Source organism: Saccopteryx bilineata, chromosome 1, assembly GCF_036850765.1.
Source record: "Saccopteryx bilineata isolate mSacBil1 chromosome 1, mSacBil1_pri_phased_curated, whole genome shotgun sequence".
In the NCBI taxonomy this organism is placed as follows: domain Eukaryota; kingdom Metazoa; phylum Chordata; class Mammalia; order Chiroptera; family Emballonuridae; genus Saccopteryx; species Saccopteryx bilineata.
In genome coordinates, this window is record NC_089490.1 from 393,931,411 (window position 1) to 393,945,244 (window position 13,834).

General features: G+C 38.4%; 1 protein-coding gene across 1 annotated transcript; it reads right to left on the bottom strand.

Annotated features, from left to right (window-relative positions):
- Positions 1-5,729: 5,729 nt before the first annotated feature.
- On the bottom strand, positions 5,730-11,339 carry LOC136320863 (olfactory receptor 5AN1-like; the record flags this gene model as incomplete). The annotated part of the gene is made up of 2 exons (XM_066254002.1): positions 10,411-11,339; positions 5,730-5,751 (listed from the first exon to the last, which is right to left on the bottom strand). Coding segments are annotated over exons 1-2 (951 nt in total), but the record flags the coding sequence as incomplete, so codon positions are not given.
- Between the last annotated feature and the right edge of the window lie 2,495 nt (positions 11,340-13,834).

Genomic DNA, 13,834 nt, shown 5'->3' on the forward strand with positions numbered 1-13,834 from the left:
GAAGAGGGAAAGGAAAGAAAAAGGAAGAAGTTAACCTCTCAAAATCAAGAAAAATCCACAGACTTTATAACTTGTTCCACTATTTTTTGGTTACTTTTATCTTCTTGTCTTTATTATTATTATTTCTATTTCCTCCACCTTGGTCCTTTTATTCTCTGCCCATCTTATTCTTCCCTTTTCTTGAACTACACTACCCATAAGTGTTATATTTTATTTCTTTTCTTCTTCCTTACTCTCCATGAGGGTTATACTCCAAAACCCTTAACTCTCTCTCTCTCTCTCTGTTTTTTTTTTTTGTTTTCCTTTTTATTCCTTTTTTTCTCTTTCCCCTTTTTCTTATTTCTCCCTTTCTATTAGTTTCTTCTTTTCTTCTTTTACTTTTCCTCTCATTCAATCCTCAATCACAAACAAATTATTTAATTTGGGACTCAAGTTATTTTTTGTGGCATTTCGGGTGCTTTTTACTTTGCTTTTTAAGTCATTAGCATTCCTCCCAACCAAGGATCTCCACTCTATTTAGTCTTTGCTTCACTTAATACAATAGTTTTTTTCCCTCCTTTTCTCTGTTTCCCTCTTATCCCTCTCATTATATCTCTTAGTCGACCATTGCTTACAAGCAAATCATTTTATACTTGACCAAGATTTCTTCCTTTTTTGCATTTTGTAGGTCCCTACTTCCTTTTTTGCCCCGTGAACACTTCCCCCCAACCCAGACCTTCCATTATAGGCAGTTTCTGTTCCATTTAGCATAAAAAAAAATTCACAGGTTATCATGATATTTTTCTAAGGAAGAAGGGAAGAGAAGAAAGAAAAGGTGGGGGGAAATAATAAATTATTATTTTTTTGTGTGGGTTTTTATTCTTCCAATTTTTTTTCCATTTTTTTTCCATTTTTTTTACTTTTTATTCCTTATTAATTCTCATTAGTGCTATCAGCAAAACCACCCTCAGATGCCATTAAGAAAAAGGAAATCGAATATCATGGATACAAAAGATAGAGAAGTAACACAGATAGATGTGGAAAAATCTATGGAGAAAAAATTTAATATATTGGAAACCTTAGAGCTAAATGACAAAGAATTTAAAATAGAAATCCTAAAAATACTCAGAGATATACAAGAAAACAGAAAAGCAATTTAGGGAGCTCAGAAAAACAACTCAACGAACACAAAGAATATATTTCCAAGGAAATTGAAACTATAAAAACAAATCAAACAGAAATGAAAAACTCAATTCACGAGCTAAAAAATGAGGTAACAAGCTTAGCTAATAGAACTGGCCAGATAGAAGGTAGAATTAGTGACATAGAAGACAAGCAACTTCAGGCACAACAGAGAGAAGAAGAAAGAGACTCAAAAATAAAAAAAAGGAGAAAGCCCTACAGGAATTGTCTGACTCCACCAAAAAGAATAACATAAGAATAATAGGTATATCAGAGGGAGAAGAGAGAGAAAATGGAATGGAGAATATACTCAAACAAATAATAGACGAGAACTTCCCAAGCCTGTGGAAAGAACTAAAGCTTCACATTCAAGAAGCAAACAGAACACTGAGTTTTCTGAACTACAACAAACCTACTCCAAGGCACATCATAATAAAGATGACACAAACCAACGACAAAAAAAAAAAATTCTCAAGGCAGCCAGGGAAAAGAAGAATACAACATATAAAGGAAGGCCTATTAGATTATCATCGGATTTCTCAGCAGAAACTCTTCAAGCTAGAAGAGAGTAGACCCCAATATTTAAAGCCCTGAAAGAGAGGAACTTTCAGATAAGAATACTATACCCATCAAAGCTATCCTTCAAGTACGAAGAAGAAATAAAAACATTCACAAATACAGAAAAGATGAGGGAATTTATCATCAGAAAGCCCCCACTCCAGGAAATACTAAAGGGGGGTTTCCAACCAGATTCAAAGAACAAAACAAATCAAAACCACAAATAACAGCTCCACCAAGAACAAAATAAAACCAAATTTAAACTGTGACAACAAAAGAAAAAAAAAGGAGGGAGAGGACTGAGACTAACAGTAGCAAAGGACGATGAAGCGCAGAAACACTCATAAGATGGGGTACTACAATGAACATGGTAGGTACCCTTTTCAATACTTAATGGTAACCACACTTGAAAAAACCACCACAGAATCACTTGACTTTAAAAAGGTAACAACAGAAGAAAGAAGTATGGAATACAAACAAACAAAAACAAATGATAGAAAAACAAAGGAGAAGAATCAAACAATATACAAAACTAACAGAAAGCAATTTATAAAATGGCAATAGGGAACCCACAAGTATCAATAATTACACTAAATGTAAATGGATTAAACTTACCAATAAAAAGACACAGAGTAGCAGAATGGATTAAAAAAGAAAATCCAACTATATGCTGCCTACAAGAAACACATCTAAGCAACAAGGATAAAAACAAATTCAAAGTGAAAGGCTGGAAAACAATACTCCAAGCAAACAACACCCAAAAAAAAGCAGGCGTAGCAATACTCATATCTTCATATCTAATAATGCTGACTACAAGACAGAAAAAGTACTCAGAGACAAAAATGGTCATTTCATAATGATTAAGGGGAAACTGAATCAAGAATACATAACAATTCTTAATATATATGCACCAAACCAAAGAGCACCAAAATATATAAGACAGCTACTTATTGACCTAAAAACAAAAACTGACAAAAATATAATCATACTTGGAGACCTCAATACACCACTTACGGCTCTAGACCGGTCATCCAAACAGAGAATCAATAAAGACATATTGGCCTTAAACAAAACACCTGGATATGATAGACATCTACAGTACACTTCATCCCAAAGCGACAGAGTATACATTTTTCTCTAGTATACATGGAACAGTCTCAAGAATTGACCATATGTTGGGCCACAAAGATAACATCAGTAAATTCAGAAAAATTGAAATTGCACCAAGCATATTTTCTGATCATAAAGCCTTGAAACTAGAATTCAATTGCAAAAAAGAGGGGAAAAAAACCACAAAAATGTGGAAACTAAACAACATACTTTTAAAAAATGAATGAGTCAAAGAAGAAATAAGGACAGAGATCAAAAGATATATACAGACAAATGAAAATGATAATACAACATATCAGAATCTCTGGGATGCAACAAAAGCAGTAATAAGAGGAAAGTTCATATCACTTCAGGCCTATATGAACAAACAAGAGAGAGCCCAAGTGAACCACTTAACTTCACACCTTAAGGAACTAGTAAAAGAAGAACAAAGACAACCCAAAACCAGCTGAAGAAAAGAGATAATAAAAATCAGAGCAGAAATAAATGAAATAGAGAACAGAAAAAATATAGAAAAAATTAATAAAACAAGGAGCTGGTTCTTTGAAAAAATCAACAAAATTGACAAACCCTTGGCAAGACTCACCAAGGAAAAAAGAGAAAGGACTCATATAAATAAAATCCAAAATGAAAGAGGAGAAATCACCACAGACATCATAGAGATACAAAGCATTATTGTAGAATACTATGAAAAACTATATGCCACCAAATTCAACAATCTAGAAGAAATGGATAAATTCCTAGAACAATACAACCTTCCTAGACTGAGTCATGAAGAAGCAGAAAGCCTAAACAGACCAATTAGCACGGAGGAAATAGAAAAAACTATTAAAAACCTCCCCAAAAATAAAAGTCCAGACCCAGATGGTTATACTAGTGAATTCTATCAAACATTCAAAGAAGATTTAGTTCCTATTCTACTCAAAGTCTTCCAAAAAATTGAAGAAGAAGCAATACTTCCAAACATATTTTATGAGGCCAACATAACACTCATACCAAAACCTGGCAAGGACGGCACAAAAAAAGAAAACTACAGACCAATATCTCTAATGAATACAGATGATAAAATACTAAACAAAATTCTGGCAAATCGAATACAACAACATATTAAAAAATAATTCATCATGATCAAGTGGGATTCATCCCAGAATCATAGGGATGGTTCAACATACGTAAAATGGTAATACAGCATATCAACAAAACAAAGAACAAAAACCACATGATCTTATCAATAGATGCAGAAAAGGCATTTGATAAAATACAACACAACTTTATGTTTAAGACACTCAACAAAATGGGTACAGAAGGAAAATATCTCAACATGACAAAGGCCGTATATGATAAACCATCAGCCAACATTATATTAAATGGCATAAAACTGAGGACTTTCCACCTTAAATCAGGAACAAGACAAGGTTGTCCACTCTCTCCACTCTTATTTAATGTGGTACTAGAGGTTCTAGCTAGAGCAATCAGACAAGACAAAGAAATAAAAGGCATCCATATCAGAAAAGAAGAAGTAAAGGTATCACTTTTTGCAGATGATATGATCCAATACATTGAAAATTCCAAAGACTCCACAAAAAGATTACTAGAAACAACAAACCAATACAGTAAGGTCGCAGGATACAAAATTAACATACAAAAGTCCATAGCCTTTCTATATGCCAACAATGAAATATTAGAAAACAAACTCAAAAAAATAATCCCTTTCACGATTGCAACAAAAATATAAAATACCTAGGAATAAACATAACAAAGAATGTACAGAACTTATATAACAAAAACTACAAAGCACTGTTAAAGGAAATCGAAAAAGATACAATGAGATGAAAAAATATTTTTTGTTTTTGGATAGGAAGAATAAATATAATCAAAATGGCCATATTACCCAAAGCAATATAAATTTAATGTAATTCCCATCAAAATTCCTATGACATTTTTTAAAGAAATGGAACAAAAAATCATCAGATTTATATGGAACTATAAAAAACCCCGAACAGACAAAGCTATGCTAAGGAAAAAGAATGAAGCTGGGGGCATTACAATACCTGACTTCAAACTATATTATAGGGACACAACAATCAAAACAGCATGGTATTGGGAGAAAATTAGACACTCAGACCAATGGAACAGAATAGAAAGTCCAGAAATAAAATCACATATATATGGTCAAATAATTTTTGATAAAGGGGCCAACAACACACAATGAAGAAAAGAAAGCCTCTTCAATAAATGGTGCTGGGAAAACTGGAAAGCCACATGCAAAAGAATAAAACTCGACTACAGCTTGTCCCCTTGTACTAAAATTAATTCAAAATGGATCAAAGACCTAAATATAAGACCTTAAACAATAAAGTACATAGAAGAAGACATAGATTCTAAACTCATGGACCTGGGTTTTAAAGAACATTTTATGAATTTGACTCCAAAGACAAGAGAAGTGAAGGCAAAGATAAATGAATGGGACTACATCAGACTAAAAAGTTTTTGCTCAGCAAGAGAAACTGACAACAAAATAAACAGAAAGCCAACTAAATGGGAAATGATATTTTCAAACAACAGCTCAATAAGGGCCTAATATCCAAAATTTACAAAGAACTCATAAAACTCAACAACAAACAAACAAACAATCCAATTAAAAAATGGGAAGAGGACATGAACAGACACTTCTCCCAGGAAGAAATACAAATGGCCAACAGATATATGAAAAGATGCTCATCTTCATTAGTTATTAGAGAAATGCAAATCAAAACTACAATGAAATACCACCTCACACCTGTTAGATTAGCTATTATCAACAAGACAGGTAATAGCAAATGTTGGAGAGGCTGTGGAGGAAAAAAAACCCTCATTCACTGTTGGTGGGAATGTAAAGTAGCACAACCATTATGGAAGAAAGTATGGTGGTTCCTCAAAAAACTGAAAACAGAACTACCTTATGACCCAGCAATCCCTCTACTGGGTATATACCCCCAAAACTCAGAAACATTGATACGTGAAGACACATGTAGCCCCATGTTCATTGCAGCATTGTTCACAGTGGCCAAGACATGGAAACAACCAAAAAGCCCTTCAATAGAAGACTGGATAAAGAAGATGTGGCACATATACACTATGGAATACTACTCAGCCATAAGAAATGATAATATCGGATCATTTACTACAAAATGGTGGGATCTTGATAACATTATATGGAGTGAAATAAGTAAATCAGAAAAAAACAAGAACTACATGATTCCATACATTGGTGGGACATAAAAACAAGACTAAGAGACATAAACAAGAGTGTGGTGGTTAGTGAGGGTGGGGGGGAGGGGTCGCGTGGGAGAGAAGGAGGGAGAGGGGAAGGGGAGGGGGAGGAGCACAAAGAAAACTAGATAGAGGGTTATGGAGGACAATCTGACTTTGGGTGATGGGTATGCAACATAATTGAATGACAAGATAACCTGGACATGTTTTCTTTGAATATATGTATCCTGATTTATTGATGTCACCCCATTAACATTAATAAAAATTTATTTATAAAAAAAAAAGATGGATACTGCAATCGCTACAGAAATCACTAAGAAAATTACTTCAAAAATATAGGAAAAACTGGATTTAAAATGGTATATTAGAAAATGTGTTTAATACAGAAGACAGTAAAAGAATAACAGAGGAGAAAAATATATAGAAAACATGGAAAACAGGGCCCTGGCCGGTTGGCTTAGTGGTGGAGCATCGGCCTGGCGTGCGGGAGTCCTGGGTTCGATTCCAGGCCAGGGCACACAGGAGAAGTGCCCATCTGCTTCTCCACCCCCCTTCTTTTTCCTCTCTGTCTCTCTCTTCCTCTCCCGCAGCAGAGGCTCCATTGAAGCAGGGCTGGCCCGGGTGCTGAGGATGGCTCTGTGGCCTCTGCCTCAGGTGCTAGAATGGCTCTGGTTGTGGCAGAGCGACACCCTGGATGGGCAGAGCATCGCCCCCTGGTGGGCATGCCAGGTGGATCCCAGTTGGGTGCATGCAAGAGTCTGTCTGACTGCCTCCCCGTTTTCAGCTTCGGAAAAATACAAAAAGGGGGAAAAAAAAAACAACCATGGAATACAGCAACATGGCAGATATAAATCCAACCATATTAATAATTATATTAAATGTAAATGAATTAAACATTCCAATAAAAAGTCAGAGCTTGCCAGATCAAATAAATAAATAAATAAATAAAATATGAGCAAATCAAATTCAACAATATAATAAAAGCATCATATATTATGATCAACTGGGATTTATCCCTGGGTTGCAAAAAGAGTTCAACATACACAAATCAATAAATATGACATCTCGTTAACAAATTAAAGATAAGAATTATATGATTATCTCAATTGAGTAGAAAAAACATTTGATAAAACACAACATTCTCTCATGATAAAAACTCAATAATTTAGATATAAAAGGAACATACCTCAATATACTAAAAGCCATATATGATAAACCTACTGCTGACATCATCCTCAATGAGAAAAATTGAGAGTTTTTTCTGTGAAATCAGAAACAAGACAAGGATGCCCACTCTCACCACTCTTATTCAACATAGTAGTGGAAGTCCTAGCTAGAGCAATCAGGCAAGATAAAGAAATAAGAAGCAGGCCCTGGCCGGTTGGCTCAGCGGTAGAGCGTCGGCCTGGCGTGCAGGGGACCCGAGTTCGATTCCTGGCCAGGGCACATAGGAGAAGCGCCCATCTGCTTCTCCACCCCCCTCTCCTTCCTCTCTGTCTCTCTCTTCCCCTCCCACAGCCAAGGCTCCATTGGAGCAAAGATGGCCCAGGCGCTGGGGATGGCTCCTTGGCCTCTGCCCCAGGCGCTAGAGTGGCTCTGGTCACGGCAGAGCGACGCCCTGGAGGGGCAGAGCATCGCCCCCTAGTGGGCAGAGCGTTGCCCCTGGTGGGCATGCCGGGTGGATCCCGGTCGGGCGCATGCGGGAGTCTGTCTGACTGTCTCTCCCCGTTTCCAGCTTCAGAAAAATACAAAAAAAAAAAAAAAAGAAAAGGAATAAGAAGCAACCAAACTGGAGAAAATTAATATCCTAAAAACTTCCCCAAAACAATTAGAACTAAAAATCAAACAAATTCAGTAAAGTTTCAGATTATAAAATCAACATAAGTAAGTAAGTTGCATTTCCATACACAAATAACAAAACATGGGAAAAAATAAATAAAACTACCCCATTTACAATGTACCATTGGTCTAAACGTTCTTCGGGGGCAAGTCTACATAGTTGTATTTTATTTTCCCCAATTTTTTCTTTAAAATAATACTTTAATGGTATTTACCATCAGTAGCTCTAGTTAATGGTTATCAACGGCAGCCTATGAAGCCAGTTCCCAGATGGTAGCAGTTCTCAAGAACCTCACCCATCCACAGCAGCTCCCAAAATGTTAACTTCTAAATACCTATTCATCACCTCCCTGAGATTATCTGAACTCATAAAAATGTACATCTGTGAAATATAATAAAAATATCCCTTACAAACATCTGAGTTCTGTCTCCTTAAGGATTGGGCATGACACCTTACAAGCATCCCACACATTTATACATATTTGAAAGAGCAATGCTTCAAAGAACACACCTATGGCTGGATGGGGTCATGAAGCAAGCATCCTTTATTCATACTACAGTATCTTTGGCATGTAGTAAATCCACATGTTGTCTCCCAGAGGTTCAACAATCCCATATCTGGATCCTGTTCGTGTGTGAACTCATGGAATATTTAGCAAAAGCTTCAACTACCTGTTTACTTACAGTGCTTAATTGAACAGAATAATTCATGTGACACATTAAAATGGAAACTCTCAAAACATTCATTAAAAATCCAATGAGTGCGGAGGACCCGGGTTCGATTCCCGGCCAGGGCACACAGGAGAAGTGCCCATTTGCTTCTCCACCCCTCCGCCGCGCTTTCCTCTCTGTCTCTCTCTTCCCCTCCCGCAGTGAGGCTCCATTGGAGCAAAGATGGCCTGGGCGCTGGGGATGGCTCTGTGGCCTCTGCCTCAGGCGCTACAGTGGCTCTGGTCGCAACATGGCGACGCCCAGGATGGGCAGAGCATCGCCCCCTGGTGGGCAGAGCGTCGCCCCATGGTGGGCGTGCCGGGTGGATCCCAGTCGGGCGCATGCGGGAGTCTGTCTGACTGTCTCTCCCTGTTTCCAGCTTCAGAAAAATGAAAAAAAAGAAAAAAAGAAAAAAAAATCCAATGAGTCTCCAAGTATTCTATGTAAATATAATAGTATCTACTTTATATCAGCTTGTTCAAGCTTGGGCAATCTGTTAAATCAACAAAGTTGTTACCCATCTTGTTCCTCTTTTTAATGAGACCACTAGAACCACAAGCTTTATTTCCTCCTTCAGATAGTGGCCAAGGATGAGAATCTTGTTTATACCCCTTTCTATTTCTTTTCATGGCCATGGAGGTTTCCTGGAAATATATCAGTATTAACATGACTTTAACCCTTCTACTTCATCCATCATATACCCGTCCATATAACCATAAATCTCAAGGATGTAAAATATTAAACACAGACGATAGGAAAGAATCAATAGCAGTTTTCCATATTTGTTCTTAGTCTCTTCAATATTGAATATACAGAAATTCTATTATTACAATGAATGCTCACACAAGTTTCCTCACACCAAAGTTGAACAAATGATTAAAATGTTAGAAATAACTTGGCAGTGTAATCCTACTGAGTGAACCAAGAATAATTTTTCTAGATTTAATGGGGGTGAGCAAAAGTAGTTTGAGTCCCACTATATCAAAAATTGCTATTGGCTATGGCATGGATTTTAAATATCATCTCTCATCAGAAATCCCCACTGAACATGAGATGGATGAAATTACATCATTAGACTCATAAGCAAATGGAACTAAAGGGACCACATACTTCATTCCATTCTTCTTTATAATTCACATCACCTCCTCCTTCTTAGACTATAACTGGTAGAAACTATGATGTGGCCAAAAAGATGTTAGATGATTAGCAGTGAAGGACACCATAGAAAGAAATTAACTATCTCAGCCAGCCTTTCCAAGAGGTAAAACCAGAACAATTATATGGCTTTGTTTATTTCCAAAAGCACATCCCTCCCTCTGTTCATTCCCATTATGGGCAGAAACATAGAAGAAACCTTGGTCACCACCACATCTGGCCCATATTGCATCAGAACATTTGGGAGACAAAGTTTCTACATTCCTGGGGGCCTCTGCCAGGTATCTCCCCTTTAAGGTCAGAAGCCTGAAATGGAACAGGGCTCAATCTCAGAGTAAAAAAAAAAGCAACAAGTTTCTAAACCTTGATGTTTCCCAAATACTTGCAGGCAGGTTAATAAATGATGAGGTCATTACTCAAGGAAGGTGAAAGAAATGAACCCCCAGGACTTAAAGATAGTATAACTGCATGAACTCGAGTCAGCTGTTGGTCCATTTTGGTGTGGTAATTATATGAAATTAGCCTCGTTTATCCAAAGATATTATGTGCTTTATTATACTCCATTCATGGGTAAGTATAAGAAAAATTCGTCAAAAATCTGAGAATCATTGGCCACAGTAATACTCTCTCTTCTTTTCCAACCTCTTTAAGGCATCTTTGATTTCCTTGTTCCTCTGACTGTAAATCAAAGGATTCAGCATGGGAATCGCCACGGTGTAAAAGACTGATACAAACCTGTCAAAGACGGAAGAACCGCCAATGCTGGAGCTCAAGTAGACAAATATACTTGAGGTATAAAAGAGGGTAACTGCTGTCAGGTGAGAAGCACAGGTGTTGAAAGCTTTGGACCTGCCTCTAGCTGAAGTGATCTTCATGATGGAGAAGACAATATAGACATAGGATATCATGATAAGTAAGGCATTTATTATCTCAAAGATCAGTATCAATATAGCTGTCATGAGTTGCACAAAGAAAGTGTCAGTGCAGGACAGGACTAGCAGTTGGGGCATGTCACAGAAGAAGTGGTTGATGACATTAGGCCCACAGAAGTGGAGCTGAAGTATGGCACACAGCTGGGATATAGAACCAGAGAGTCCAGCCAAATAGGACCCCAGCACCATCCAAACACAGAGGCTGAGGGACATGATTGATGAGTAGAGAAGTGGATTGCAAATGGCAGCATATCGGTCATAAGCCATGGCTGCCATGACACAAGACTCACTCAGTCCCACGGTTGAAAAGACAAAGTACTGAACAGCACAACCCACAAAGGTGATCGTCTGCTGCTCCTGGAAGAAGTTGGAGAGCATCTTGGGGGCTGTGGAGGTCGCATAGCAGATATCTATGAAGGATAGGTTACTGAGGAAGAAGTACATGGGCGTGTGGAGGTGGGAGTCCATTCTTATTAAGACAATGAGACATAGGTTCCAAGTCAGAGTCATAATGTAGATCAACAGGAATACAACAAACAGCCCTGCTATGATTCTGGGAAAATCTGAGAATCCCAAGAGGATGAAATGGGTGATCTCTGTGATATTTCTTCCCCCAATCATTGGCTTGGTTCTCCTAAAATCAGAAAGAGACAAGAGAACGAACACACTGCTGACTCGGGTGCAATGGGAGCATTATAGTTCTCACATGTGCTATATTTGTTTTCTTCCATTCAGCACTAGAAAAGGGAAATGATTCACTCAGTGGTGGGAAGATTCACTCTCTTCTTGCTCACTCATGACCTAGGATTGAAGACTACCCTATTCCTGGTTCATTGCACCCCGACTTCACATTTCTAGAATCTGTCAGTAAAATGTCTTAAAATATTACTTTTTTTGTGTGAGTATATTGAAATTGTGCCTTAAATCAGAACAGCCAAGGGGGGTGTGCTGAGTGAGACACCTGTCAACCACATGTAAATGAATTGTGCCTCTTTATTCAGCAGGTCATAATCTTCACATTCCTAAGACTATATACCAGCTATGGGCCCTGCCACACTCTTCCCAGGCAAGGAAGCTAACTCATAGCCCCACCTATTGCTGGCCTCACCCAATTAGGAAGCCTGGCCAGAGCACCTACAAAGCTGCGTAGCTCAGCAGCACTTGAGCCGAAAGCCCAGCCAATGACTCTGACCTTCTACAGATCTGGGCCAGTGACCCTATCTGTCCAGGGAGCTTGGTGCACTTTCACCTGTTTTAGGACCCCAGCAATGAGCTTTGCCAGCCTTAAAGGCTGTTCTGCCAGCTTGCATAGGCAGGGAAGTTAATGCATAGCCCTGCCTACTACCCCAAACCCTGCCCAGGGAGCTTGGTGCACAGTTCTGCCTGTGTTCCCAAACAAGGAGACTTGCAAGCCTTGGGCCAGTTGTGCAAGGAAACTAATTCACAGCCCTTCCCACTTCTGAATAAAGATTCAGCCCTGCCTGTGCAGAAAGCCTAACCAGAGCACCTGGCAAGCTGTGCAGCCCTGTTTGCAGTGTCAGATGAGCAGATAGTCCAGCCAGTGGCTCTGCCTATCTATAGAGCAAAGGTGGTGGTCCCATGTGGCTAGGAAATTCGATGCACTGATTAAAGTCTCCAATTAATGACCTGTACAAGCCTTGAAGATGGTTCCTCAGCTCTGCCCAGGCAGTGAAAGTAATTCACAGTCCAACCTCCTACAGTGTATAGTACCCAATTCTACCCAGTTAAGCCTGACTAGAGAACCCAGGTAACAACAGAGACATTTGGTCAGAAAAGTAAACCAGCATTCTATCCAACTTTCCCCCACCAGTGGCATATCCTACCCAACCTCAGAACTAGGGTAGTGACCTTGCCAACAAATAGACCCCAATAGTAAGCCCTAGCAGCCCAAGGATACTACTAACTGACCTATCCAGCTGACTGGAGATCTATCTCTGCCAAAAAAAAAACCTGTACAATCTGGAAGTGGAGACCACTTACTCAAAGGCGCAGATACTGATGTAAGGAATCAAGGGTCATAAAAACTTGAGTAAAAACAACACCATCAAAGGAAACTATAATGACCCAATAACTGAAATGGAGACATGTAAATTGCCCAACAAAAAATTCAGAATAATTCTTTTAAAGAAATGTAGTGGACTATAAGAACACATTGCCTGACCAGGCGGTGGCACAGTGGATAGTGTCGAACTGGGATGCAGAGGACCCAGGTTAGAGACCCCGAGGTTGCCAGCTTGAGCGCGGGCTCATCTGGCTTGAGCAAAAAGCTCACCAGCTTGGACCCAAGGTCGCTGGCTTGAGCGAGGGGTTACTTGGTCTGCTGAAGGTCCACGGTCAAGGCACATATGAGAAAGCAATCAATGAACAACTAAGGTGTCGCAATGAAAAACTGATGATTGATGCTTCTCATCTCTCTCCATTCCTGTCTGTCTGTCCCTATCTATCCCTCTCTCTGACTCTCTCTGTGTCCCTGTAAACAAACAAACAAACAAAACACCACATAGACAACTAAATGAAATTTTTAAAAATGCAAGAACAAAATGAGTTCAACAAAGAAAGAGAAATTATCAAAAAACAAACATCAATCCTAGAACTGAAGAATAAAATGACTGAACTGTAGAAGTCAACAGAACATTTCAACAGGGGACATGATGAAGCAGAAGAAAGAATCAACGAGCTATTAAATAGTCATTTGCAATTATCACAGTCAGAAGAGCAAAAAGAACAAGAATGAAAAAGAGTAAAGAAAGCCTATGGGATTTACAGCACACCATCAAAAAACATATGTGCGTTATGGTAACCTCAGAAGCAGAAAAAAAGAGAAATGGATACAAAGTATATTTAAAGTGATAAAGGCAGAAACTTCCCACATCTGAAGAGAAAAACAAGCATTCCGATTCATGAGGCCCAAAGAGTCACAAATATGTTGAATCATAAAGGGCTTGACTGAGCCACATTATAATTGAACTGTCAAAAGTCAAAGAAAATGAGAATTTTAAAACCAGCAAGAGAAAGTAAAAACAAAATGAAAAGTCATCCTGTGCAATAGAAGAAAATATTTGAAAATCATATTATAATAAGGGGATAATTTCTGA